This window comes from Triticum dicoccoides, chromosome 1A, assembly GCF_002162155.2.
Source record: "Triticum dicoccoides isolate Atlit2015 ecotype Zavitan chromosome 1A, WEW_v2.0, whole genome shotgun sequence".
Lineage (NCBI taxonomy): Eukaryota > Viridiplantae > Streptophyta > Magnoliopsida > Poales > Poaceae > Triticum > Triticum dicoccoides.
This window is the reverse complement of record NC_041380.1, coordinates 567,211,705-567,236,798: the sequence shown is the minus strand read 5'-3', so window position 1 is coordinate 567,236,798 and position 25,094 is coordinate 567,211,705. Positions and strand designations below refer to the sequence as shown.

The 25,094-nt window shown below is 45.8% G+C and overlaps 3 protein-coding genes and 6 non-coding genes across 10 annotated transcripts in view; 5 read left to right on the top strand and 4 right to left on the bottom strand.

The window, feature by feature from the left end:
* Positions 1-1,160: 1,160 nt before the first annotated feature.
* Positions 1,161-4,298, bottom strand: LOC119291207 (probable 1-deoxy-D-xylulose-5-phosphate synthase 2, chloroplastic). The gene is made up of 4 exons (XM_037569923.1): positions 4,125-4,298; positions 3,771-3,953; positions 1,760-3,496; positions 1,161-1,648 (listed from the first exon to the last, which is right to left on the bottom strand). The coding sequence occupies exons 1-4, from the start codon at positions 4,197-4,199 to the stop codon at positions 1,502-1,504; spliced, it is 2,142 nt and encodes a 713-aa protein (XP_037425820.1). The 5' UTR covers positions 4,200-4,298; the 3' UTR covers positions 1,161-1,501.
* Positions 4,299-7,735: 3,437 nt separating this feature from the next.
* On the top strand, positions 7,736-7,809 carry TRNAI-AAU. Its single transcript has one exon. It is a non-coding gene; the product is annotated as a tRNA-Ile (tRNA).
* A 74-nt stretch (positions 7,810-7,883) lies between these two features.
* TRNAV-AAC lies at positions 7,884-7,957 on the bottom strand. The gene has a single exon. It is a non-coding gene; the product is annotated as a tRNA-Val (tRNA).
* Positions 7,958-10,882: 2,925 nt separating this feature from the next.
* TRNAM-CAU lies at positions 10,883-10,969 on the top strand. The gene is given in 2 exon segments: positions 10,883-10,920; positions 10,934-10,969. It is a non-coding gene; the product is annotated as a tRNA-Met (tRNA).
* Positions 10,970-14,537: 3,568 nt separating this feature from the next.
* Positions 14,538-14,611, top strand: TRNAI-AAU. The gene has a single exon. It is a non-coding gene; the product is annotated as a tRNA-Ile (tRNA).
* Positions 14,612-14,666: 55 nt separating this feature from the next.
* On the bottom strand, positions 14,667-14,740 carry TRNAV-AAC. The gene has a single exon. It is a non-coding gene; the product is annotated as a tRNA-Val (tRNA).
* Positions 14,741-15,818: 1,078 nt separating this feature from the next.
* TRNAM-CAU lies at positions 15,819-15,905 on the top strand. Its single transcript is given in 2 exon segments — positions 15,819-15,856; positions 15,870-15,905. It is a non-coding gene; the product is annotated as a tRNA-Met (tRNA).
* Positions 15,906-16,355: 450 nt separating this feature from the next.
* On the bottom strand, positions 16,356-21,784 carry LOC119291191 (DNA replication complex GINS protein PSF2-like). 2 transcript variants are annotated; one of them, XM_037569912.1, is made up of 8 exons: positions 21,533-21,784; positions 21,343-21,417; positions 20,755-20,869; positions 20,359-20,431; positions 20,219-20,249; positions 20,037-20,129; positions 16,941-17,093; positions 16,356-16,646 (listed from the first exon to the last, which is right to left on the bottom strand). In XM_037569912.1, the coding sequence occupies exons 1-8, from the start codon at positions 21,578-21,580 to the stop codon at positions 16,626-16,628; spliced, it is 609 nt and encodes a 202-aa protein (XP_037425809.1). In that variant the 5' UTR covers positions 21,581-21,784; the 3' UTR covers positions 16,356-16,625. The 2 variants fall into 2 exon arrangements, with proteins under 2 accessions (XP_037425809.1, XP_037425802.1); XM_037569905.1 differs by having other exon boundaries at positions 20,359-20,458; positions 21,533-21,782.
* The window catches only part of LOC119355563 (DNA replication complex GINS protein PSF2-like), a 10,766-nt gene continuing 7,366 nt past the window's right edge, over positions 21,695-25,094 (top strand). Inside the window, exons 1-4 of the mRNA XM_037622385.1 lie at positions 21,695-21,718; positions 23,712-23,833; positions 23,943-23,973; positions 24,063-24,155. Of these exons, the coding sequence (XP_037478282.1) occupies positions 21,695-21,718; positions 23,712-23,833; positions 23,943-23,973; positions 24,063-24,155 (270 nt within the window). The remainder of the gene's footprint in view (positions 21,719-23,711; positions 23,834-23,942; positions 23,974-24,062; positions 24,156-25,094) is intronic.

Here is a 25,094-nt window from a genome sequence, read left to right as displayed (position 1 = left end):
AAAAGAAATAGTGGGAAAAAATGCTGGTTCGCTACTGTTTGGCACTGATGGATAGTTCTTATATTTCGTGTTTCCTAGTTAGATATTGAAGCCCATCAGCTCGTGTAGCTAGCGGCGAGTGGTTAGCAGCCGGAGTTACAACGTTCGATACCTCGCACAGTCGCACTACCTTTCTTTCTTCGATTATTTTTTCCCTGTTCTAGGGCGCGACAATGAGTCGGTCCAGTCGGGCGGCCTCCTATGCGTGGCACAGTCTATTTGACACTACTTCCCTAACATACAGAATTTCCTATTTACCGCATGCTGCGATAAATAGTCGGGCAATCGCAGAATGGGCCGGCCCATCTGAGTATTTGAGCAACCGGTATTGTGAATCTTCTGGTTTTACTCACGTTGTTCACGTTTTAAAAAGTCCACAGAATGTTTGTGTATGAAAAACAATTCATGGATTTCAAAAAATGTTCACGTTTTCAGATTTTACTTTGGAATTTTGTAAAATGTTTCTTTTTCAAAAAAATCACAGAAACTAAAGGAAATTATGTATTGTAAAAAATAATCACAATTTTTAGTCATACATTCTAAACTTCGTAAACATTCAAAAAATTCGGCCTATTAAAAAAAGCTTCGGTTTTGTGTGTTCATATAGCTTCTGTTGTTAGCTTTGATCACATGTGGGAGACAGGTAGCGTGGTTAGCAGCACCCTGTCACGGATCCCCTGTGCTTTTTTTTTTTTAGGGGTGAATCCCCTGTGCTCGGCGCTGCATATTTTTGTGACTTTTACGCCTGCTCTGTATCGGACCCTGTTAGTGGGTCGGCCTAGTAGTGCTACCTCTCCCGTAAAGCGTCCCCGTTGTCTGAAAAAAAAAGCGTATACATCCCCGTAGATGATCCATCGTACATACAAAAGTTGGTATAATGTGTGAAATGCCTATTGCCCTTTATATGTTTTGTGAGGGGGGTTGTACCGAAGCGGGACTCAAGTTTGAATAACTTTAATTAAAAAAATATCAACATTCATGATATTAAATCAATATTATTAGATGCGTCATGATTTTTTTTTCATACCATATAGCTTTTGTATCGTAAATGTTCATACTTTTTGATATAAATTTGGTCAAACTATGCATAGTTTGACTTCAAAAAAATCTCATATGTGAAGTAAAAAAACGGAGAGGGTACTTATAATAACCATCTGTACAAAACCCAAAAGGGAAGAACATAGGGATGCATGCATATCTACATGCATGTATCCTCCGGTTCAAAGAAAGGCTCCAACTCATCTGCTCCGCACTTGGAAGCATAGAAACAAGCCAAGCCAAGAATCACACACCGACGGACACTAGCATGGTAACTCTAGCTACCTAGTGCTTGTTGTAGCATTGTGGAGCCCTTCCAAGATCCACGTAACTGCTAGAGAGTGGGGAGCAGCAACATCAATTCCGTCATTTTATCTGTTCATTCATGTTGTGGGCGTTAACACAAGCTAGTTGGTTGACTGAATCACTTGAGGTGGAGCGCCTCCAGTGGCCGACCCAGCAGCGACAGCACCGTGGCGGCGATGTGCCTCGGCGTCAGGCCGGCCTCCTCCATCTGATCCTCCGCAGCGCCATGGTCAATGTACCGGTCTGGCAGGAACATCGATCTCAGCTGCAACATCACACAACAAATCTAACCATCAGCTGAAAAGTTCCAAGCGAGAATGTTTCCGTCTTCTTCTGAAGATTGTTCTATTCTTAACAGATTGGGGTGTTTCATTACCTTGAGCGGGCCGTCGAGGAGGCCGCTGAGGCTGAGGTAGTGCGCCACGTGGGAGCCGAAGCCTCCGATGGAGCCCTCCTCGGCGGTGATGAGGATCTCGTGCTCGGCGGCGAGGTCACGGATCAGCTCCGTGTCCAGCGGCTTGCAGAAGCGGGCGTCGGCGACGGTGATGAACACGTCGTGCTCCTTCAGCAGCTCCGCCGCCTTCAGGCAGGCCTGCACCATCGTGCCGTATCCTAGCAGCGCCACCCTGTTGCCTCCGACGAGCACCCTCCCCTTGCCTACCTGAATGGGGGTGCCTCTGTTGTCGAGAGGCAGCACGGCGCCCACGCCATTGCCGCGGGGGAAGCGGAAGCAGCTTGGGCGGTCGTCGATGGCGCTGGCGGTGGCGACCATGTGCATGAGCTCGGCCTCGTCGGCGGGCGCCATGACCACCATGTTGGGCAGGCAGGCCATGTACGTGACGTCGAACGCGCCGCAGTGCGTGGGGCCGTCCGCGCCGACGAGGCCTGCCCTGTCCAGGGCGAAGCGCACCGGCAGGCGCTGCAGGTCCACGTCGTGCACCACCTGGTCGTACCCGCGCTGCAGGAACGAGGAGTAGATGGCGCAGAACGGCTTCATCCCCTCGGCGGCGAGCCCCGCCGCGAAGGTCACGGCGTGCTGCTCCGCGATGCCCACGTCGAAGCACCGCTCGGGGAACCGCTTCTGGAAGTAGTTGAGCCCCGTGCCGCCGCCCATGGCCGCGTGGATCGCCACCACCTTATCGTCCACCTCCGCCTCCCGGATTAGCGACTCGGCGAAGTACTGAGTGTACGACAGCGTCGGGCTCTTCGTCTTGAACTGCTTCCCCGTCATTGGGTCAAACTTGACCACGCCGTGCATCTTGTCTGCCGCAGCCTCCGCCGGCGGGTACCCCTTCCCCTTCTCCGTCACGATGTGGACGAGCACGGGCCCAGAAGCCGGCATGGACTTGACCTTCTCGAAGATGATGACAAGGTCCTCGAGGTTGTGGCCGTCGACGGGGCCGATATAGTAGAGCCCGAGCTCCTCGAAGAGCGATGAGCCCGGGGCGCTCATCATGCCGCGCGCGTACTCATCCACTTTGGCTGCCACCTCATGGGTCGAGTCACCGATCTGCTTGGTGACGGTCTTGGCGGCTTCCCGGAGCCGCCGGAACTTGGTGCTGGACTGGAGCCTCGTGAGAGCCTTGCTGAGTGCGCCCACCGGCTTGGAGGGACCGTCGAGGGTGGCCGTCGGGAGGGAGACCTGCTTGTTATCGTTGAGGACCACTATCATGTTGGAGTCGAGGTGGCCGGAGTTGTTCATGGCCTCGTAAGCCTGTCCCGCGGTCATGGCGCCGTCTCCGATGACGGAGATGACGTGGTTCTTCTTGCCCTGGAGGTCACGCGCGACGGCCATCCCGAGCGCCGCGGAGATGCTCGTGGAGCTGTGGCCGGCGCCAAACGCGTCGTGCGCGCTCTCGTCGCGCTTGGGGAACCCAGCGAGGCCAGAGGTCTTCCGCATGGTGTGCATCCGCGACCGGCGGCCCGTGAGGATCTTGTGCGGGTAGGACTGGTGGCCGACGTCCCAGATGATCTTGTCCTCCGGCGTGTCGAACACGTGGTGCAGCGCCACCGACAGCTCCACCACCCCAAGGCTTGAGCTGAGATGGCCGCCGGTCTTGGACACCGTGTTCACGATCTCCGCACGGAGCTCCGCGGACAGCTGCTCCAAGTCCTGCCATGCCAACACATATCTCATTTGTTTAGCTTTTTCGATAAAGGACATTTTTATTAACTTAAAATGTACTAGTATCAAGTGAATGCTAAGCATAAGAAGCAACACTCATTCTCTGCATAGATAAGATGCACACGGCTATCAAACGAACAGTCTGACAAAAAACATAAAAAACGACTATGTGGCAACAGTAAAGCCATATGATAGCTGACTGCTGTTATCAATCAGACGATCACATAGGCAGCCCGAGATAGCCGGATGACAAAATATATACCGTGGTGGAGAGGTTTTTCATGTGGACGGGGTAGTTGATGGTGTCGAGCAGCGGCGTCGCCGGCTTCTCGCCGGAGTAGTCGATCTTCCACGCGCCCGTCGCCGGCTGCTTCCCCATCACCACCTTCCCGTCGCCGGCGCCGGGGCTGCTAGCCGCGGCCGCAGCGCTCGCACGCAGTTGGAACTGCAAACGTACGACATCAAATAAAACCACCCCGTCAGCAACACTCCATCAAGCAGACACTCCGGCGAGCCGGACGGGGAACGTAACCCGAAGGCAAACGGCCGCATGCCAGAGTCGTTAACAGGCAAGAGCTGGAAGCCATTTGCCCGGCGATCAATCGCCCGTGCGCACCTGCCGCCGACAAGAAGCGTGAGTAACGGCCGGGGCCGTGTGGAACGCGGAAGGCAACGATGCTTGGAGCGCCATTGGAGAAGAGAGACGCCGTAGGTGGACGTGCACGCGCGCGGCGCAGCTACTCGTTGCAGCTCGCAGTGAAGTGTTTCGGGTACAGGTGAAAGCTCAGGCGGCAGAGGCGACGGGAGGGAGGGAGGAGAAGATGAGGTGACACAGGGTAGGAGCTGCTGATTAAATAGAAACAATATGTTGTTTTCTCGAGTACAGCTCCGTCGGATATTTTTCCATACAAGCCAGTTTCCGCGGGAGCAAGAGGATTATTTCCTCCGTGTTTATGGAAACAAACGTGCATGGTTGAACGCAAAACATGTGAATCACTGGTCAGTGCCGATCGGGACTGTGTGTTTGGAAGTCCGATCGCGGGAATCACATGTTGTAGACTAATGACTTGTTCCCTTGCACGTCAAATTTTCACTCTCTCTTTTTCTGCCGTTACGCACGACCGGGAAGAGCCACGAGGGAGAACCAGTCATCAGCCCCTGCATCTGCGCGGGCTAGTCATTTCGAAACACGCAATGATCAAAGAGCATCTATTGCGTAAATAAGAATATGTACACACTACAAATATTAAGAAATTAAGAAGTTCACCTGTCGAATGTGACTATTGAAAAGCACTATTATTCGTTTGCCGAAATTGCATAAAGAGAGTAATTAAGGTTTAATTTCGCTATTTGCAAAAAAAGGTTAATTTCACACAAAAAAGGAGTTATTAGGTTTAGGTCATCTCTCGGTTGGTATGTGAATCCAATATATTGCAAGAGCTTTAATCCTATCATAGCTAATCTTTTCAAGAGGGACGTAAGTATAAAAAACAATTCAAATCATCGCCATGACATCATAATAAATTTATTATGAAGAAACTAAATGGTTACAGTCGTACTTGACCACTTGCATCACACACAGGGCGAAACAGCACTAAACGACACCCGCACAGTCTCCTGTCACTTCGAACTTGAGTCAGACAATCCTACCCCAAACAATAGAGCACGATATAATTAAATTGTATGTAAAACGTGAGTCTGCAAGATCCAGAACAGAGCCAATATTTTTTTGTTTTTTCTTTGAATGGATCACAATAAGAGTTGAAAGGAAAACTGCAATAACTGTAGTATTTGAACCGTTACAAAAAAATATATTAAGCAGTAATAACATGAAAACATTTGATGGCATGTCTTTTTGAGCACATGTACCTCACCAGTCGTCTTAGAGCATCTCCAATGCTAACCCCCAAACCGCCGGCAACCGTCAGGACCATGCGGTCCGAACGTGTTGTGTCATCTAACGAGGTCCTGCATCGGTTCGCGGGACGATCTGGACACATTTTATCCCGCAAACAAAAGACAAACTAGGGAGGGGCAGCTTGGCGGGCATCCGGACAGCAGTCACAACCGCTTCTGACCACACCAGCTTACACAAAAACCTCTTCCCTCGCTCACGCGCGTTCCCACCCGCACGCCAACAGGCCGCGTTCGTGTCGTTGTAGAGCGTTCGGTCCATATTGAAGCCGGCCCATAGCGGACGTGACATCTCACTGGCTCCGACATTAAAGCGGCATGTCAGCCATATGCGCTAACTGCGACGCATCCCCGGTCTCCGTGCTCGTTCAATGCCAGAGACGCATTACTAGACGGGATGGAACGGATATCTATTACGCCCATTCAGTGCCCGTTCGTCACCGCGCATTGACGCACCCGGACGTTTGGCCTCACCTGAATCCGCTATCTAAAGGCGGCAACACCGGGCTAACTCTACTCCACAACACAAGCCACTCCACATCCTCATCCCTTGCATCACATCCGTCATGACTGCAGGCGGCAACACTCTATGGGAGAGACTTTCGACGGAGATGAAGCACGAGGTGGCCGCCCTTGCGGCCGGCTGGCAGAGCCGTCGTGCCAGGCAGATCAAGGTCGGCATGCCGGCCAGCTCGCCGACGTCTTCGACGACGAGGACGACCCCATGATGGAGATGGGCTCTGACGACACCGCACTGGAGCCCGCGAATGTGCATGCCGACCAGCTCGCCTGACGTCTTCGACGACAAGGATGACCCCACGATGGATATGGGCTTTGACGACACCACACTGGAGCCCGCACATGTGCTTGACGGCTTCACCATGGAGTTGGCGCAGGCACACTACAACGTCGCCATGGCGGAGGAGTGGCCTGCTTCGGCGCCTATGTCGGTGTTCCAGCAGGCGCGGGAAGAACAATGGTATAGCATGTTCCTCCTAGAGCAGAACTGGCTGGCGGAGAGCCAAATCGACGGCGAGAGGCGTTGCGGCCATGACGTGGCGAATCTCAACTTCGTCGCAGAGCAGCGAGCGATCTACGAGGCCGCCCGCCCGCAAGCCGCTGCTCGCCAGGAAGCGGTTGCCGCGAAGGCGTGGTTGCAGGCGTTCACGGACGAGAACAACGTGAGTTGCGCCTCCTACGCGCCGCCAACGAACTTTCGGGCGGCGCGGTGGGACGACTAGAGCGTCGGCGCCATCATTTCTATCATGGACCTCACGTCCAGCGGCGACATACAAAGCGAGGATTCCTCAGAGGATGAGTAGGGCATTGGGGCGACAGAGCCTTGTGTCCCATGTGGGTCGGTCTGTCTCCAGTGTTCTACTCTTCCTCGCCGGAAATCGCAGCTTCATTTCATCGGACTTATCGCCCGTACTCATGGAGACGATGGATGCAGAACGCGGTTCCAGGAAGGGCACAACAAGGGCTTAGACTTCGGCAGCCGGCGTAGGACAGGTTTAGAGTCGGAATGTTTTTTTTCTAAATGTAATGAAAATCCGCTGTGTTTTCTTGAATGTCGTCCGGTTTATATGAAATCCGCCGTGTTTGCACGAATTTCACCCAATTAGTTGAAAAAGTTGTTGAAATGTATGCGTGTAGCATTAGATGGCGGGCTCCGGCATCAGTATCCGCAAGCAGATGCCGAAGCAAATTTGCCAGTCAGCGTTGGAGATGCCCTTACACTTTTTCTGTTTGGTAAATAAGGGCATGCCCACCGGGAGATAGCAGAGTTTTACCCAGCTACACATTTCACAACTGAAAATCTGGGGGGAAACTGCAAACTTGGGAAGTCGCAGTCGTTATATAACCTACAGCTTTTGTACTCGGTTAATCTTAGATTCCTCTATCCTCATACAGACTAGTCAGGCTGGATCTGAAGTGAGCAGCAGCATGACCTTGTTGCAGGAGGAGGAGGAAGAAGAAGAAGAAGAAGAAGAAGAAGAAGAAGAAGAAGAAGAAGAAGAAGATTATCCGTAAAACTTGCTGCAGGGAGACAACTGTACCGGTGCGGTGATCCCAAACTGAACTGGGGAAGGGTGGTGTTTTGCTCTCAAGCGGATGGAGACGAGAAGGTGCTGGAATTTGATGCATTGAATTGATGGCTGTTGCACCTGGTGTACGCTCCTGTCAATCCAAAACCAACCTGCTCTTCGCTGTTCAAACAAAAAACTTCAAACCTTCCCCTAGAAAATAAAAAACTGCAAACCAAATCAAATAAACTATACAAAAGGTCCCAAATTATTTACAAGCACAACTGGCCTATTAGCTCAGCTGGTTAGAGCGTCGTGCTAATAACGCGAAGGTCGCAGGTTCGAGACCTGCATGGGCCATTACTATTTTTTTTTTCTTCTTCTCTTTTTTTCACTGTTAAAATTGCAAAAAAATGAAGGAAAAAAACAGAGTTTGGCTTCGCCCGGGTTCGAACCGGAGACCTTCAGTGTGTTAGACTGACGTGATAACCAACTACACCACGAAACCGATGTGACATTACCTCGAGTCAAAATCTAAGAAAGCAAAGCGACCTAACTACACCAGGAAACCTTCATGTCCTTTTGATCCACCTAACTTATATCATATCTTTTTGTGCGTTCACTAAGGAGGCAAGCGCGTGGCAGATTAAGATTCTATAGCAAAACACAGAACAAAGTGTGCAATATTCAACAAGGACTCACATTAAATAAATTTCATTTGTGTTTCTAATCGATGAAAAGTATCTCTTGAAATATCGGGCATGCATAGACAAGGTCTGCACACAACATCTCCAATGCCTCAAGCGTGTTTGGATGTGAGAGATGATGGTGGAAGGGCTAGGACATATTAATAGCGAGAGAGAAATATTTCTGAAGTATGCTCAACAAATGAACAGAATGATCATGTCTTCATGTATTTTTCTATGCAACTCATGCAAACTATGTTGCCAAGACCTCGTATGCCTTCGTGTCTTTGGTTTCAATGACAAGGCTAGATGAGTTAGGACAATTCAATCTTTTTCTTAGCTCGTCTCTCTATCTAGTTAGAGCGTTTGCAATCAATATTGAATTTTCCCCTCAAATATACTCGGAATAGTATGCCAGCCTTCATACCTAGGCTCTCGAGACCCAATGCCTATGCTCTGCTAGGTAGAAGAGAGGGTTCGTGAGTTCGAGCAATCACCTCTTTTCGTGCATTCTCTATTTTGATCACCCTCGGTGTCTTTTGGTTTCAATGACAAGGCTAGATGCGTTAGGACAACTCAATCCTTAGCTCGTCTCTCTATCTGGATAGAGCGTTTGCAATCAATGTTGATTTTTCCCTCAAATATAATCCAAATAGTATGCCAGCTTCGTACCTAAGCTCTCAAGTCCCAATGCCTATGCTCGGTAGAAGAAAGGGTTCGTGAGTTGGAGCGATCACCTCTTTTGATGCATTCTCTATTTTGGTCAGCCTCATAACAAGTTTGGATTACATCAGCACAATTTAAAAAAATACTACACAAATTATGTTTCATATTTTTGTTAGACGACCCACTGCCCTTACGTAATTGTGATTAATGTGTAGACCAATAAGGGATATCCCCCCCCCCCCACCTACACCCACCAAACCTAACTTGTGTTCAAACTAGAGATTCGCCCATATTTCCTTACTAATCTACTTTCATTTAAGTCATTTCCCCATCTAGAATTATGCTGAAGCTCTGTCACTATTTGTGATCATTAGCAATGGTCTTGTGATAATTAACATATTTATTGTTAAGTAGTCATTTTACTGGAAATGACCTTTGTTAAATGTTAAAATTTAATTACTAGTGGAGTAGGGAGATATAGTTTATTTAATTAATCATGATCTCCCCACAAAATAAATTAACCATGGTCCATCCCTTCTCAATCATTCAAGCATATCCCATTCTCATTCGTCCAACCAAACATAAACTGGTGCATCACACTAAGCCCAACAAATAGCTAATCTCAATGTATCCACCCTCTCTCCTTCCAAATGCATACTAAGTGGATAAAGTTTTGTTTCAAGTTGCAGATTGATCATGACAATCCCTGTTTCAAACAAGCTTTTGTCTATTTTACCTTTTGGCTATTCAATTTTTTTTGGTTTTGTAGCTATTTTCCATAATCATCAACTGCTAATTAACTAACCTAAGTATATCAACACTAACGAGAGGATCACATTTGACACACGCGTGCGGCGGTGCTCCATTTTTGGCCACGTGTGTGCTGTCGTTTCTTCTAGTGGCCCAGTACTAGTTCGCACTAGCGCTGTGCATAAGGGTATGTACAATGGAAGCATCACCATGTAATTGCCCATGAGAAAAAGTAGAGTCAGGCAGCTTCATTTGTTTTCCCTCTACAATGGAAGCATAAGCTTGTGGGCCTCATCAAGCAAATGAAAAAGAATTAGGGTACACATGCATCTACTCTACTTTTTTCACCTTTTACATTATGACCACTCTCTTTTCCTCTCAAGCACCTGCCTCCTGCTGAAGATCCCATAGTATCATCGGAACCAAATTTTTCGGACATCCGAGCCTACATGACCCGTGCGGCATCAGCTTGAGGCTATGCATTGGCCATGCCCTAAAAGGCTTCCATGGCTTTGGTCCCACTATGAAAAATATGTACCTTCTTATATATACTTCTATTGTCATGCCAGTTTGAGGCTATGCTTTGGTCCCATTATTTTCTTTGCAAATTCTGATGTATTCCCTTCTTATTTGGCGTCAGGGGCCGGACCGCTGGACAGTAAAATGTATCATTTTCCTTGTTTATGTTACTACCATAGAAGAAATACAATTGGTACATATATTTTTCTCTAGAAAGTGTTTTGTTAGAAGTTAACTAAATCAGAATCTATGCTGTAGACGATGCAAGTTAATTGGAAGCCATATATTTCATGGGTAGTGAAGCCTTATATTTGGTAGTAGAGATATTTCAAGTCGGTTAGTTTAAAGCTTCATTTTGTATGTTCGGTAGTACAACATGACAGCAAGTTGCAACTCGTCGACTTGGAAGTAGCAAGTTGCAATTCATCAAGTCGGAAGCTTCGGTTTGGTGGCAGTAGGAAGTCCACCAAGTTATGAACATCAATGTGTGATATAAGGATTCATCGAAATACAAATAGGAAGCTTGTAATTCGTTGAGTTGGAAGCTTCAAACCCAGCAGAAGAAGGTTGCAACCGATCAAGTTGGAAGCTCAAACTTAAGAAAGTGATTAACTAAAAAATTTACACTAAAAACTGAAACTTCGTACTTGATCACTAAAGATTACTACTGCCAAATAAAGTATTTGAACGCAAAAAAAAAATCCAGCAGATGGTGTTTCCTTTACCTTTCCCCATGCAACGATCGTTGCTTAGTACTGATGAAGCTATCCTATAGTACATAGTATAACGACCGTTTCAAACAATGTCGCGACGGGGTGGTGGCGCAGTTGGCTAGCGCGTAGGTCTCATAGCTAACGTGAGTGATCCTGAGGTCGAGAGTTCGAGCCTCTCTCACCCCAACATTTTTCTTTTTCTTTTTTTCCGTCAGCATTCAGCCATTCCTGAATTATTATTCCACCGACTAGTGTTTTTTCTCCGTTCTGCTGATGCCTGAGACTGGTAAGGTTCGGCAATATACATGTATCTGCTGAGCTTCCGGCACCGTCTCGTCGTCCTGCTGTTCTACGTACACTTGGATCTGCCCCTCCCTTCCCTTGTGCAGTTTGTGAACACAGACGACTGACAGCGAGTCCAACAACGTCATACCAATAAAACTAACAAAGCGCTCGCTGTTAAGACACAATCATGTCGAGTAGAACAATCCTAAAACCTTATGCTTAATAGCTAAGCACACATCAATTAATACCCGATACAATAGGAGAAAAGGGAACTAAACTGGCTTTCAACTAGGAGAATGAGCACTGCAATCCACACTTTATCTGTTTCGAAAAAGAACTATCCACACTTTACGCAGACAATTATCTGCGAGTACAAGTGGCAGGTACATGCATATCTTGCTCGTCGCCTGCCTTAGGTCTCTCTGCACAAGCAAATGTGAAGGGCAAATTTGTTATGTGTGACTTTTCCCGACAAAACTTACAATTAGGGAGTTCACGGATCTAAGCAAGGATTTTATCACATTTGCAAAAAAAAAATGATTTTATCAGGAGCATGAAAGCAGATACGAGTACTGATTCAAACTTGTTATGCATCGTATTGGCCCACTCAAGGTGATGAATGGTCATGTTGACTAGATTTGTGGTAGGCGATCATCTCTAGAGCAACTAGCACCATGGAGTGAATCTGGCAAGGGAAGCGAAAAGTACTTCCTCGAGGACAGTGGAAATCATGTCTACAAAAGAGAGGCCATAGCGCATCTTCAACACCGACTTATAAATTTACTCCAACACGAATACATAAATCGGTCATCCGATGCTATTCTGGGCAATTTAAAATTCTAATAAAGTCCGATGCATAGCACGCGCCAGATCACACCAGTGCCGGATCACATGTCCGATAACAACCAAAGAGAGACAAGTATGCTTAAATTTCCACATGCCTGATCACAAAAGAATACGAGTCCAACAGTCCGGGCCGAAAATTAAGATTTTTTGCCCTACCAGACCGGTAATCCAAGCATCCACGCTCAAGGTGTCGTCGCCGGCGCGTAGGCAGCCTCTGCCTCCGCCTCCTCCTCCTCCTTGTCCGCCGCTTCCAACTTAACTTTATGTCGTTGCAACATTTTATAGCGGACGACTTGCACGATCATTCTTGCGTCCGCATCCAAAGAGTCCAAATTCAAGGACAACATCTTGGCTCCTCCACATTGGCCCTCCAAATTCAAGAGCATCACCTTCTTCTCCTCGAGTATGGCCTTCTTCTCTTCGATCATGGCCCTCTTCTCTTCAAGCTTGAACTTCTTCTCGATCGCCTCCATCAACACTTTAAATATTTCCCCTTTATTCCTCCTCGTTATCCGAGCGCTTGACGTTTGACTCCTCCTTCTTGGTCAAGATGTCCTCAAACCTGTCTGTCATCTTGGCCGCCGCACCTTCTCGCTTCGTCCTCTCCTACTCTCATTTCTTTGCCTGAAACACTTTTCTAACCTTCTTGGGCGGTTCTATCGTTGGGTCGGTTGGGTCACTGGTTTCTTCCTCGGTGGCTTGGGCGGCGGTCATGGCTATGAATGTGTTCCACTTTGATTGTCCATTCAACTTCAACAAACAATGCATGACGGTGAAGTTTTTCTTCTCCAACTTCTTGAACACCGTCAACGCACGAGAAGGCTACAAATTAAAACATTGTCAAGAATGCATATCTGGCAAGTGATCAACAAAATGATGCATATCCGGCTACAAAACTATGCATATCCGGCAAGTGATCAACAAAACTATGCATATCCGGTTACAAAATTATGCATATTCGGCTACTGGTCGACAAAACTATGCATATCCGGCTACAAAAATATACATATCTGATCAACAAAATTATGCATATCTAGCTACCGAGCAACAAAACTATGCATATTCGGCTACAAAACTATGTATATCCGACTACTGATCAACAAAACTATGCATATCCGGCCAAATGAACTTACTTGCTCGGTGATTTGTGCGCCATTAGGACACCGTGCAATGAGATGCGCCAAGTGGCCGCAATACTTGGACACGGCCCCTTTGGATGGTGTACCACCAATGGTTGAGGGACTTTAATTCACGGTTGTGGAAGACCGCGTCGGAGTAGGGCGTGAAATGCTTGTGTTCATGGAACCATCTATGAATGTTGGACCAAAATGTTGTGCCCTTTTGCTCTATGTCATGGATCGGATCGAGGCTAATGGTCAACCATGCATCACACAAACAACTCGTCCTCCCGCATGTTGAAGTTTTGTCCTCTACCCTTCTTCAGATTGCCGGAAAAATCATCCGGATCATCGTCCTCCACCTTCTCCTCCTCCTCCTGTTGTTCGTTGGCTCAATCATGTTGTTGTGTGCTCGTGCTGGTCTGGGTGTACGACTGTTGCGTGCCCGCCTGGGTGTATCCCTGTTGCATGTGAGTGTAGTTGCCGAACTAGGTGGGATCCGAGTCTTCCACCTGTCCGTCCTCATAGCCACCTCCTCCATCGCCTCCATCGTGGTTGATGTTGAACATCTCCTCTCCACGTTGCCATGCGCCTTCTCCCCCGCTTTAGGCATAACACAGAACAGCGTGCGGGCATCCATCTGGTCCCCGTCCGCCGTCCGCGCCGAATGAGCTGTCGCGAAGAACTGTCCGAGAAGGGCAGCGGCGACGCCTTTAAAAACAAAGAAGCGTAAGGTATTGAGCAAGTGATAAACCTTATTATCTTATAAACATAGTGAGCACAAGATTAGTCTCAAGACTGCTGTATCACAAATTCACAAGTACTCCCTCTGTCCCAAAATATAGTGTAAAAAAACGTTCTTATATAAGAACGTTTTTGACACTAGTATAGTGTAAAAAACGTTCTTATATTTTGGGACAGAGGGAGTACTCAACAATGTGTCCAGAAAAAAAATGTTGCAGAAAGGGCCAATTTTTAAAGCATTTTGGAACATTCTTTTTTTTGTCCACCCGTGGATGTTTTCCCATCATGAAACTTTGCATGTTAGTAAAACATTAAACAATGTTTATCGCACAAAATAATCATATTTTTCTATTTTCTTCAAAATTTAGTGTTCACCCGGGAGCAGAACAACACTTTCGCCAGAAGTTCTCCTATGCTGAAGTGGCTAGAGCCAGGACACTATGTTTTCACCTAGAGACAATATTGTAAGAGTGGAGAGGTGTCGAGCTCCTTGACATGGCCTCTACAAAGGAAACGACGCCCAACGAGCGGCGCCGTTTAAATTCCAACTCTCCCTCCCAAACTAGTTGATTCCAGCATATAAAATAATAAAAACAGGGTTCGTCGACTGCGCGAGGGATTTCTTTACCTTCAAGTTTTTGGGGACTTGATCCATCAAATCATAAAATTTGGATAGTGGTGAACGAGTATTTTTGCTATTCAGCTTGTTGGTAAGCCGAGCGTCTCCATAAGTAAACTAATTGGAAAAGCGTTACCAGAAAGGCCTATTAGCTCAGCTGGTTAGAGCGTCGTGCTAATAACGCGAAGGTCGCAGGTTCGAGACCTGCATGGGCCATTTTTTTCTTTTTTTTCACTGTTAAAATTGCAAAAAAAAAGGAAGAAAAATAATTTGGCTTCGCCCGGGTTCGAACCGGAGACCTTCAGTGTGTTAGACTGACGTGATAACCAACTACACCACGAAACCTTTGTGATACAAATTTTCACAGAAATTATAACACAGTTAAGCAAAATCTTTATTGCTTTCCTGTTGCGCTCACTGACGTGGTAGACAGATAAATGTCATGTCAGATTCAGATTTCCAACAAAAAACAGCAACAAGTGTGTAATCTTTGATCATTGTTCACGTCATATAAAGTCAATTTGTGTAGTTGTGTTTCCGGTCAATGAAGACTAACTTATGTTTCCGGTCAATGAAAACTAACACTCATGTTGTGCCAAGTGCTTTCTCATATATTTCTGCTGGTCTCAATGATGCTTTTCTCTCTTTTTGTCTGAGGTATCATGGTGCTCATTGTCTTGGAAGCGGCATCAACAATTAGTTCATCATTTTCCCTTCATACTTACCTTTCCTAGGATACACCACTACAGCTGTGATCACAAGATCTCCCATGTGTCGAGTGTGTTTGAATAGAGGGGTGAGAGACGGAGAGTGGATGACATAAGACAAACCTATGGTCAGTGAAAAATGATTCTTAAATATACCCAATAGTATGATGATGATGATGATGATGATGATGATGTCTTCATGTATCTTTTCTGAGCAATTCATGCAAACACATCTAGGCATACAAGGTTGGATGGTAACTGAAAATTGCAATTCATCAAGTTGTAAGCTTCGACCTGACAAGAGAAAGTTGCAATTCATCGAGTTGATAGCATCCATTTGGGTAGTAGAAAGTCACACAGCCCACCAAGTTAGAATCCTCAATGTGTAGTACAAGTTTATTTTTATCGATTTGAAAATAGAAAGTTTGTAATTCGTTGTGTTGGAAGCTCCAAGTTTAGTAGAAAAAAGCTGAAACATATCAAGCTGGATGCTTCATCTTGAGAAGTAACCAAAGTATCAAGTTTATGTTTTTGTGTAATAATACTACTAGTAAGTACTAAAATGAAGTAGTTAAAACTAAAATAAAAACACCATTAAAATGAAGTAGAAAAAAGCTGAAACCTACTGGACGCTGGATGATATGCGAGCGTTCTGGCCCAGGGCCCATTAAAACTGAGTTGTTACATATAGCCCTAGTTTCCAATCCAAACACAACGGGGTGGTGGCGCAGTTGGCTAGCGCGTAGGTCTCATAGCTAAAGCGAGTGATCCTGAGGTCGAGAGTTCGAGCCTCTCTCACCCCATCATCTTTTTTATTCCACTGACCAGCGATTTGTTTCAGCTGCCAATGAACACTGGAACGGTAACGGTCACACCAACTGTTAATTTCACATCTCGCATGATTGATTCCCCCTTGTCGAGCGCGCTTTTTTGTGCCCTATGTGCATTATATGCCTTCAAAAAACCTGACATGTAATGTTGCTGCTGCCATGTCAGTACAGCACCATCTACTTCCGGGGCCATCACATTCAGGAACCACTTCAGCCTGTCAACACAGACCGCTCGAAGCAAGTCCAACAGAGTGCCAGCACTGGTCGTTATGACATACTCCCTCTGTCCCTTTAACTGTCAAATACGCTCTTATATTATGGGACGGAGGGAGTATCAATGTACTCGTGATCGCCTGACTGGTAAAGCAACAAACAGACCAGTAGGACATCACAGCTAAGCAAGCGGCAGACCACACACTGCGGGAAACTACAACGGCCAATTCTAAAACCTTGTGGTTAATAGATAAACACACATCCATCACGATCCGATACAGTGGGATAAAATCAACACGCAGAGGGAACTAAAATGGCTTTTCAGCTAATAACATACATCACATGACAACAGCGCAGCGGGTACCTTTGTTCACTACAATTCCACTCCTATGCAGAAAACTATCCGCAAATACAAGTGATGCGCACATGGATGTCCCGCTCACTACCTGCGCCTCAGCTGTTCCGGCACGAGTATGCTCGTTACCTGCGCCTTAGGTCTCTCTGCACAAGCAAAAGGGAAGGGGGAATTTGTTAGGTGCAACTTTTGATGACAAACCATACTGTTAGGAGTTCACGGATTTAAGCAAAGATTTTATTAGGCATGTTATCAGAAGCATGAAAATACGGAGTACATGTTCTTGTGTCTAGTTGAAACATCTAAACTTGTTATCCATGTTAACTAGATTTGTGGTAGGCAATTGTTCCGTGAGCAACATGCACCTTGGAGAGAATCTGCTAAAGAAAGCTACTTCCTAGAGGACAGTAGAAATCATGACTGCGGAAGAGAGGACTTACTCTTGGACCGCGATCTGTGACTGGTGTTGATCTGCTCCCTGTGTTGTCTGCCTGCTGAATCATCTGTGGGCTATCATGCTTGTAGAACGCCTGCAAAGTTCTCACCATAAATGGACGCACGATATTCACCTCCATTGCAGAGAGATTTTTGAGCTGTCAAAATGCAGAAAAAAAGGAAACACAAGGCAGTAAGCAAAAGATCAGCTTGTTAACTTATAAAACATAGTCAGCCCAAAACTAGGCTCAGATTGCTGTACCACAAGTAATAAAAAATGTGCAGTAATACTGTAACAAACATGTACGTACGCCACAAGTAAAGCAGTATGCCAGGCTCATCAAAGAAGGAGGGAGGCCTGGGTTTCCGGGATCTACACATTTTCAACCTCGCAATGTTGTCCCATCAGAGGTGGCGGCTGCTGGACGCCCCGGATACTCTTTGTGCTCGAGTCCTCAAAGCTCGGTACTATCCAAACTGCTCAATCCTGGAGGCAGAGGCGAAGGATGGCATTTCTTACACATGCAGAAGTATTCTCAAAGGCATTGCACTCTTCAAGGAAGGAGTAATTTGGCGAGTGGGTCCAGGGGATAACATTAAGGTGTGGGAGGACCCATGGACACCACGGGGTGACACAGAAAACCAAGGTCTGTCCGAGGCAACGCTGTCATTACTAAGGTAAGCGACTTGGTGGAAGATGGGATGATCAGTTGGTTGTCGACCTCTTTTCTGAAGAAGATGCAAAAGATATTATAGCTATTCCAATCCGTGAGGGCATGGAAGATCATATTGCTTGGCACTTTGACCCCAAGGGGAGGTTCTCTGTAAAATCAGCTTATCACCTCGGCGTGCGACTCAGGGATGTGCGGCTAAGCCATGACACTGAATCCTCATTGGTTGCAGGTCGTCGTGCTGACATTTGGAGTTGTTATTGGAACCTATCCATGCCGGATAAGGTACGGATTTTCACTCGGAGGCTCGCTCAGAATAGCTTACCGCTGAGAATTTACATAAAGAGGAAGAAGGTTGATCTCGACACAATCTGTCAAATGTGCGGGAGGCTGGATGTAGGGCTGCAAACGAGTCGAGTTCGAGCGAGTTGGAGTTGGCTCAGCTCAACTCATATTAAAATTCGAGCGAGCTTAAACTGAGTGAAGCTCATGATCGAGCTGTAGAACATGACTCGTGCTCAGCTTGTAACGATCTCGAGTCGATCTTGAGCTAGTTTCGAGCTAAATGAGACAGTAAAAATTATAAATTTATAGCAAGTATTTCAAATAGATAAGGACACAACTTTGTACAACCATCTCGTCGTTCTCGGGAGGGATCATCTTGGTCTCTTGAGCCAACTGCAATAAATGGTGGTCTTCGTGGACCAAAAACAAGAAAACGAAGGTGCATATGCTGGGATCTTTTGCTAAAAACAACAGGATATTTAACACATAGTCGACCACATACCAAAATTAGCTCTGCACTTAATTAAGCTTCCATGTTTGCTGGTAAATAAAATGAAGAAAAATCATGGACATCATATATGGTAACAAATTATCTTATTGCCATTTAATAAGTGGCATCATCATTTAACATAATGATATTATGTCGAGCTATCGAGCTAAAATCGAGCGAGCCAATATTGACTCAAGATCGGCTCGTTTCTCGGTCGAGCTACATAAAGTGTTCAAACTCGGCTTGTTTCCTTTCAAATTGATCTCGAATCGAGCCAAAAAAACCAGTCAATCTCGAGCGGCTCACGAGTCTCGAGCTTTTCTTGCAGCCCTAGCTGGTTGAGGTCGAGGGTCATCTATTTGTAAAATGCAAAAACGTGAAACAGGTTTGGAAGCAGCTGGACTTGGGAGGATGTCCACCTAGAATTGGTGAAATGCCAGGCCCGAATGGAGATGTTTGATCAGCTATGCAGTTTGAACAGCAAGCGGCGTAAGATGCTCTTGTTCTGCTGTGGGAGTGGTGGTCCGCCAGAAATAAAGCAAATGCCGGAGACAAGGTGAGATCAAGTGAGGATGTATGCGCTGCAGTCAGGAAGCACACTATGGACTTTGCGAAACCAGCCCCAATGCAGCAGGCCGAAGCTGTCCAGAAGGAGAAAGCTGTGTGGTGCAGGCCGAAGGAGAACTTCATCAAGGTGAACTTTGACGCTGCATTTCATGCTGATTTAGGAGCTGTAGCGTGGGGATGTATCTTCAGAACAGATCAGAGGGAGTTCCTCGCAGCGGCTGCTGGGAAGCTTGATTACCTGTCTAGCCCGTTAAATGCAGACGCAGCGGCGTGCATTAAATCGGTTGAGGCTGGGGAAAAGCTGGGGCTGCACAGAGCTATCTCTGAGTCCGACTCCCTCAATCTACTGAATGCTCTAAAGTCAAGAGAAAATGATTCCGTGTCAATCAGAGTCCTACTGAGGGACTCACAGTTTATGTTGAGCTCGTTTTGACAGCTTCGAATTTCATTTCTGTAAGCGTGAATGTAATAAAGAAGGGGAGCCTTGGCGCAGTGGTAAAAGCTGCTGCCTTGTGACCATGAGGTCACGGGTTCAAGTCCTGGAAACAGCCTCTTACAGAAATGTAGGGAAAGGCTACGTACAATAGACCCAAAGTGGTCGGACCCTTCCCTGGACCCTGCGCAAGCAGGAGCTACATGCACCGGGCTGCCCTTTTTTTAAGCGTGAATGTAATAAAGATGCCCATGAAAAAGTGCGGTAACCGCATATGGCTTTAGGGTAGCGGTAGCCACTTCTATGTGGCATAAGCAGGCCCCGGACTTTGTATCGTCTTTGGTCACCAGCGATCTTGCTGTGCGGGTTTAAGTATGGAATGAAATGTTCCAGTTTAAAAAAAAACCTCATAATTTTGTAACCCATAATCATATTATCAACATTTGAATATTCATAACCCCCAGATGAAAAAATTTGTGAGTTCCATGAGAAACAAGAAGGTTAACCTATAGATACGCATATAAGATCACTTCAAGAAAAACACCAGAACTGTTAATGTAATGGAGAAAAAAGGCGACATATTACACATCTCCATGGTAACTTTAACAGCAGAATTTTAGGAGCCAGTGGCTGGACGTGGAGTTCAAAAAGATACCTTCACAGCATGAGTACGGCCAGATATTGTCTCTAATCCAGTCTCGACCTTATGGAACCTGACATCTCTGATATCCTCGATCAAAGATCTCACCTGTATCAAAACTACAAGTAAGAATCTTTTAAGAAAATCATAGCAAACTAGACAGTACAAATTTTCCTTCAGAATTCTTTATAACTCACCAAGTAAGCATCTGTGATGTCATCACGAGAACTGTACAAAAAAAGAAGAGACTTAGGCTACATATGCTGTTTCTTTAACGGAATTATATAGGTTCTTACTACAGAATAAAAGCAGTCAGAAAGTTGCAAGGTCTGCTTACTGATCAAACAGAAGCTTAGATATTTCGATATAGTGGAATGGTAATGGCTGAAATTCTCTAGGTGACTCCCTTTCTGCATCCAACACCTGTGTTAAGCGCTCTAGCAACAAAGATAACAAACACTTAAGGGGCGAAATAGGCAGTTAAGTATGTATCAAATATAGGCAGTGTCAGTTTCACCAGATGGTGCAACTGAAGGACAAATGGACAAGCACACAAAAATTCAGAAAAAGTGCACGCTGGTCGCATGCATCACTCAGTAAGTTAGAGGTACAGAGCTCCCCTGTATGACTTGTCATATATGCACCGGCATGTAGCAAATATAATCCTATAAGCTACGATACAGGTTTGACAGGAGATGAAGCTACTAAAACAAGCAAGCGAGCGAGCACTCACCAACAGTCATCCACTCGGGTGCACGTATGGTGCACTTGCCACGCCTCTTGAGCGCCACAGCGAGCCACAGAGGGACCTTGCTTGGAATTTGGGGGAAGAAGGGTCCGAAATCCCCCTACATGGTGAAGGTGAGTACAATCTTAGACAAGACTGGCCAGATGTGTAGCACCACTTGACACTTTGTCTATTGCTTGGTCTGTTGCAAAAAAAAAAAAATGGTTGCCTACAGATCCTTTAAATCTCCATTCAAAAATTGTTCCCAAAATTTTAGCCAACGCAGAGTGGAGGATTCCTTAACCAATGTTTGGCAGGGCAGCCATCGGCAGAAACCAAAGATACCCTAGACATGACTGACCTCTAAAATTGGCCCAACCCTCAGGAATTCCCACATAATGATACTATACAGCAACCAACAGTCAGCAAAACATCGAATGTACCGGTCACTAGACAGCAAATGATGCATAAAGCACCTAGACAAGTACTACAAATGGCCGGAGAAAATCTGAAGAAATGGAGGTGCAGTGAACATGACTAGTGGACTAGGAGAACACTGATAAGTAAAATTCGAAATTCGTTGAGAGCACGCACGCAGATCATGTTCAGGGCCTCCATCCGGATGTTGGGGACGATCTCGACGATCTCATCCTCGGCCACGAACTCCACCTGCACCAAACCAACCAACCAGCCGCCATCACAAAGGGAGCCAGCAGCGGGGAACAAGCCCTCCTAGGGTCGACAAGGATGCATACAGATGCGGGTGGGCGCAGGGGTCGATTACCTCGGACGGCGAGAAGAGGGAGAGATGCGGGTCGGACTGCCCCGCCATGGCGATTTGGGGGCGGATCTAGATGGTGCGCCGGGTGCCTCGAAGCCCGATGGCCGAAGACCGGGACGGAGTGGAGACGGCGGGAACGCGACGCGCCGGCGAGGAAGAACCGGAATGGCGGCGGCGGCGGCGCCGCACGTGAGAGGTGGGAGTGGAGGTGGGAGTGGGAGTGGGATTGGGATTGGGATTGGGGCGCCGGCGGTGGGAAACGCTGTCGCTAGGGCGTCACCGCGGGAGCTCCAATTTTTCCTCAAAAAAAAAACTTTTCCTTTTCAGCTAAAATATAAATAGGATTATGAGTTCTTATTTGTCTTTTAAGAAAACTTCAGAGCGCGTTTCATTTTAAAAATATCTTATTTTTACACTATATTTTTTCAATCTGATCTCTATCACTTTATATAAAAATGTAAATGTGTGCATAGTGAGTTGCGTCGACTGCTCATTCTAACGATGGTAGTGGTTGTTCGGTGGTCTAAAGACCTCGATGTAATTTTTTTTATTATATTTGACTTGTTTTGTATTTTTAATGAATTTCTATAATAGACAGAAGATATGTAAAAACAAAGTACAACATCCTAGTATCTTGTGTTTATCTTTCTTTTTCTTCAGATGAGTTTTTTTTTCTTTTAAACTGTCACTAGAGGATAGGCTCCTCGTTATAGTATTTTTTTCGATAAAGGATAGGTTTTATTGATTCATAATGTCACCTCAAGAGAATATAAGCACCATGGATCCAACCTCTTTATAATTAGAAAGCACCTAACCAACACTTAATGCACGCGCACACACAGAAAAACAAAAATGTGACGTGTGAATGTCCCGTTGAAGTAAACTCTAGCATGTATAAATAACCATTAACATCAACCACCACAAAAGTTTGGGGAGCACGCACCTTCCCGATCATTCTCCGCACACAATTGCTTCGCGGTCCATAAAGTCATTGAATTCCGTAAAAGGGCACATCAAGTTTTAAGTTTTAGCTTCTGAAAGATAGTGATCTTGTTCATTCATGTCAAATTTCAGCATTCGAAACTTGATGAAGTTTTGTAAACTTGTCAAAACGTATTTAAAAATGGTATTATTTCAAAGCCATCGTCACAAGGAACATGAAATAAAACATAACTTGGGCTTTTTGTTCAAAAGATATAAAAGGTTCAAATTAAAAAGCAAAAAAATGGGGTTGGCTCCCTCGCACCTGTGTGCCACAAATCGCCTTCCTCAACCAGCACCGGTGACAACACCCGGACTATGAAAAAATTGCTTCAATAACGACACTTCCAATAAAAGAATGTCGTGCAACGGTCAGCGTCTCCAGGTATAACACGATCTTGGGTTTTTACTCTGAAGAAGTCCAAACAAAAACCTCATGACCACCGCCATCATACACATAGTTGAGCAACCATGTGCCACACCTGCACCTGCACCAATGCCGCACACCTTGCGCCGTCGCGAGGGTGTCATGCTCGTCATCGCTTCCCCAGAACTCAGGAGACAAAACCCACCACGACAAAATCAACACTCCAAAAATGCTATTTACTAAAGCATTTTGGAGGGTTGTTTCTTTTTCATGACTTCCACGACTGTTATTTCGGGATGAAAATTTGCAAGCACCGAGAACATTGTCAAATTTTGCACCAGAAACATTTCAGACTTTTTTATTTTGTTTTATTTTTTCAGAATTTACTGTTCATCCCAAGCTCAAATGAGTTTGGAAGTAGAAGGGTACTTCCGGACCATAGTGAAATACTTTGCTAATTTAGCTTGCAGCGTGCCCCGGCTTTCAAAAATCGCTAACTCCACTACTGCACATAGACATATATAGGTAGAGTAAACCTATGCCACTCCAATCCCACAAGGTCGATTGGCATTACTTGCTTGACGCTTCTTCTATGTAGAGGGTGCTCCTGCTATGTAGAGGGAGCTCTACATATATTTGCTACATGCCGGTGCATATATGACAAGTCACACAGGGGAGCTCTGTACCTCTAACTTACTGAGTGATGCATGCGACCAGCGTGCACTTTTTCTGAATTTTTGTGTGCTTGTCCATTTGTCCTTCAGTTGCACCATCTGGTGAAACTGACACTGCCTATATTTGATACATACTTAACTGCCTATTTCGCCCCTTAAGTGTTTGTTATCTTTGTTGCTAGAGCGCTTAACACAGGTGTTGGATGCAGAAAGGGAGTCACCTAGAGAATTTCAGCCATTACCATTCCACTATATCGAAATATCTAAGCTTCTGTTTGATCAGTAAGCAGACCTTGCAACTTTCTGACTGCTTTTATTCTGTAGTAAGAACCTATATAATTCCGTTAAAGAAACAGCATATGTAGCCTAAGTCTCTTCTTTTTTTGTACAGTTCTCGTGATGACATCACAGATGCTTACTTGGTGAGTTATAAAGAATTCTGAAGGAAAATTTGTACTGTCTAGTTTGCTATGATTTTCTTAAAAGATTCTTACTTGTAGTTTTGATACAGGTGAGATCTTTGATCGAGGATATCAGAGATGTCAGGTTCCATAAGGTCGAGACTGGATTAGAGACAATATCTGGCCGTACTCATGCTGTGAAGGTATCTTTTTGAACTCCACGTCCAGCCACTGGCTCCTAAAATTCTGCTGTTAAAGTTACCATGGAGATGTGTAATATGTCGCCTTTTTTCTCCATTACATTAACAGTTCTGGTGTTTTTCTTGAAGTGATCTTATATGCGTATCTATAGGTTAACCTTCTCGTTTCTCATGGAACTCACAAATTTTTTCATCTGGGGGTTATGAATATTCAAATGTTGATAATATGATTATGGGTTACAAAATTATGAGGTTTTTTTTTAAAATGGAACATTTCATTCCATACTTAAACCCGCACATCAAGATCGCTGGTTGTAACGCCTCAGATGTAACTTTCCCTATTTGTACTCCAACTCTTGCCGTTTCCGGTGTCAAGTTATATTTATTTCTCGGGTTCGGGTCTTTGTCTCCGTGTGTTGTTTTCGTTTTCATGCATCTCATACCATGTCATCATGTGCATTGCATTTGCATACGTGTTCATCTCATGCATTCGAGCATTTTCCCCGTTGTCCGTTTTGCATTCCGGCGCTTCGTTCTCCTCCGGTGGTCATTTCTAGCTTTCTTTCGTGTTTGGGAATTAAACATTTCCGGATTGGACCGAGACTTGCCAAGCGGCCTTGGTTTACTACCGTTAGACCACCTGTCAAGTTTCGTACCTTTTGGACTTCGTTTGATACTCCAACGGTTAACCGAGGGACCGAAAAGGCCTCGTGTGTGTTGCAGCCCAACACCCCTCAAATTTGTTCCAAAACCCACCAAACTCTGCTCCATGTCCTAGATCGTTCGATCACGATCGCGTGGGCGAAAACCGCACCTCATTTGGACTCTCCTAGCTCCACTTATGCCTATATATACACCCCCCCTTTCCGATCTCAGATTCCTCCCCGTCCTCCTCCGAAAAAAAAAAGAGATCCAACTCCTCCCGCCGCCGCCGGACACAAC

Bases quoted from the DNA above. Each gene is read 5' to 3' on its own strand.
- LOC119291207 (XM_037569923.1), bottom strand. From the start codon at position 4,199: ATGGCGCTCCAAGCATCGTTGCCTTCCGCGTTCCACACGGCCCCGGCC. The intron at 3,497-3,770 runs GTATATATTTTG...TTGGCATGGCAG, and splicing joins TGAAAAACCTCTCCACCACG to GACTTGGAGCAGCTGTCCGC. The intron at 1,649-1,759 runs GTAATGAAACAC...GTGATGTTGCAG, and splicing joins TCCTCGACGGCCCGCTCAAG to CTGAGATCGATGTTCCTGCC.
- LOC119291191 (XM_037569905.1), bottom strand. From the start codon at position 21,580: ATGGCGGGGCAGTCCGACCCGCATCTCTCCCTCTTCTCGCCGTCCGAG. The intron at 20,459-20,754 runs GTGAGTGCTCGC...CTTTGTTGCTAG, and splicing joins ACCCGAGTGGATGACTGTTG to AGCGCTTAACACAGGTGTTG. The intron at 16,647-16,940 runs GTAAGTCCTCTC...TTGCTTGTGCAG, and splicing joins TCACAGATCGCGGTCCAAGA to AGAGACCTAAGGCGCAGGTA.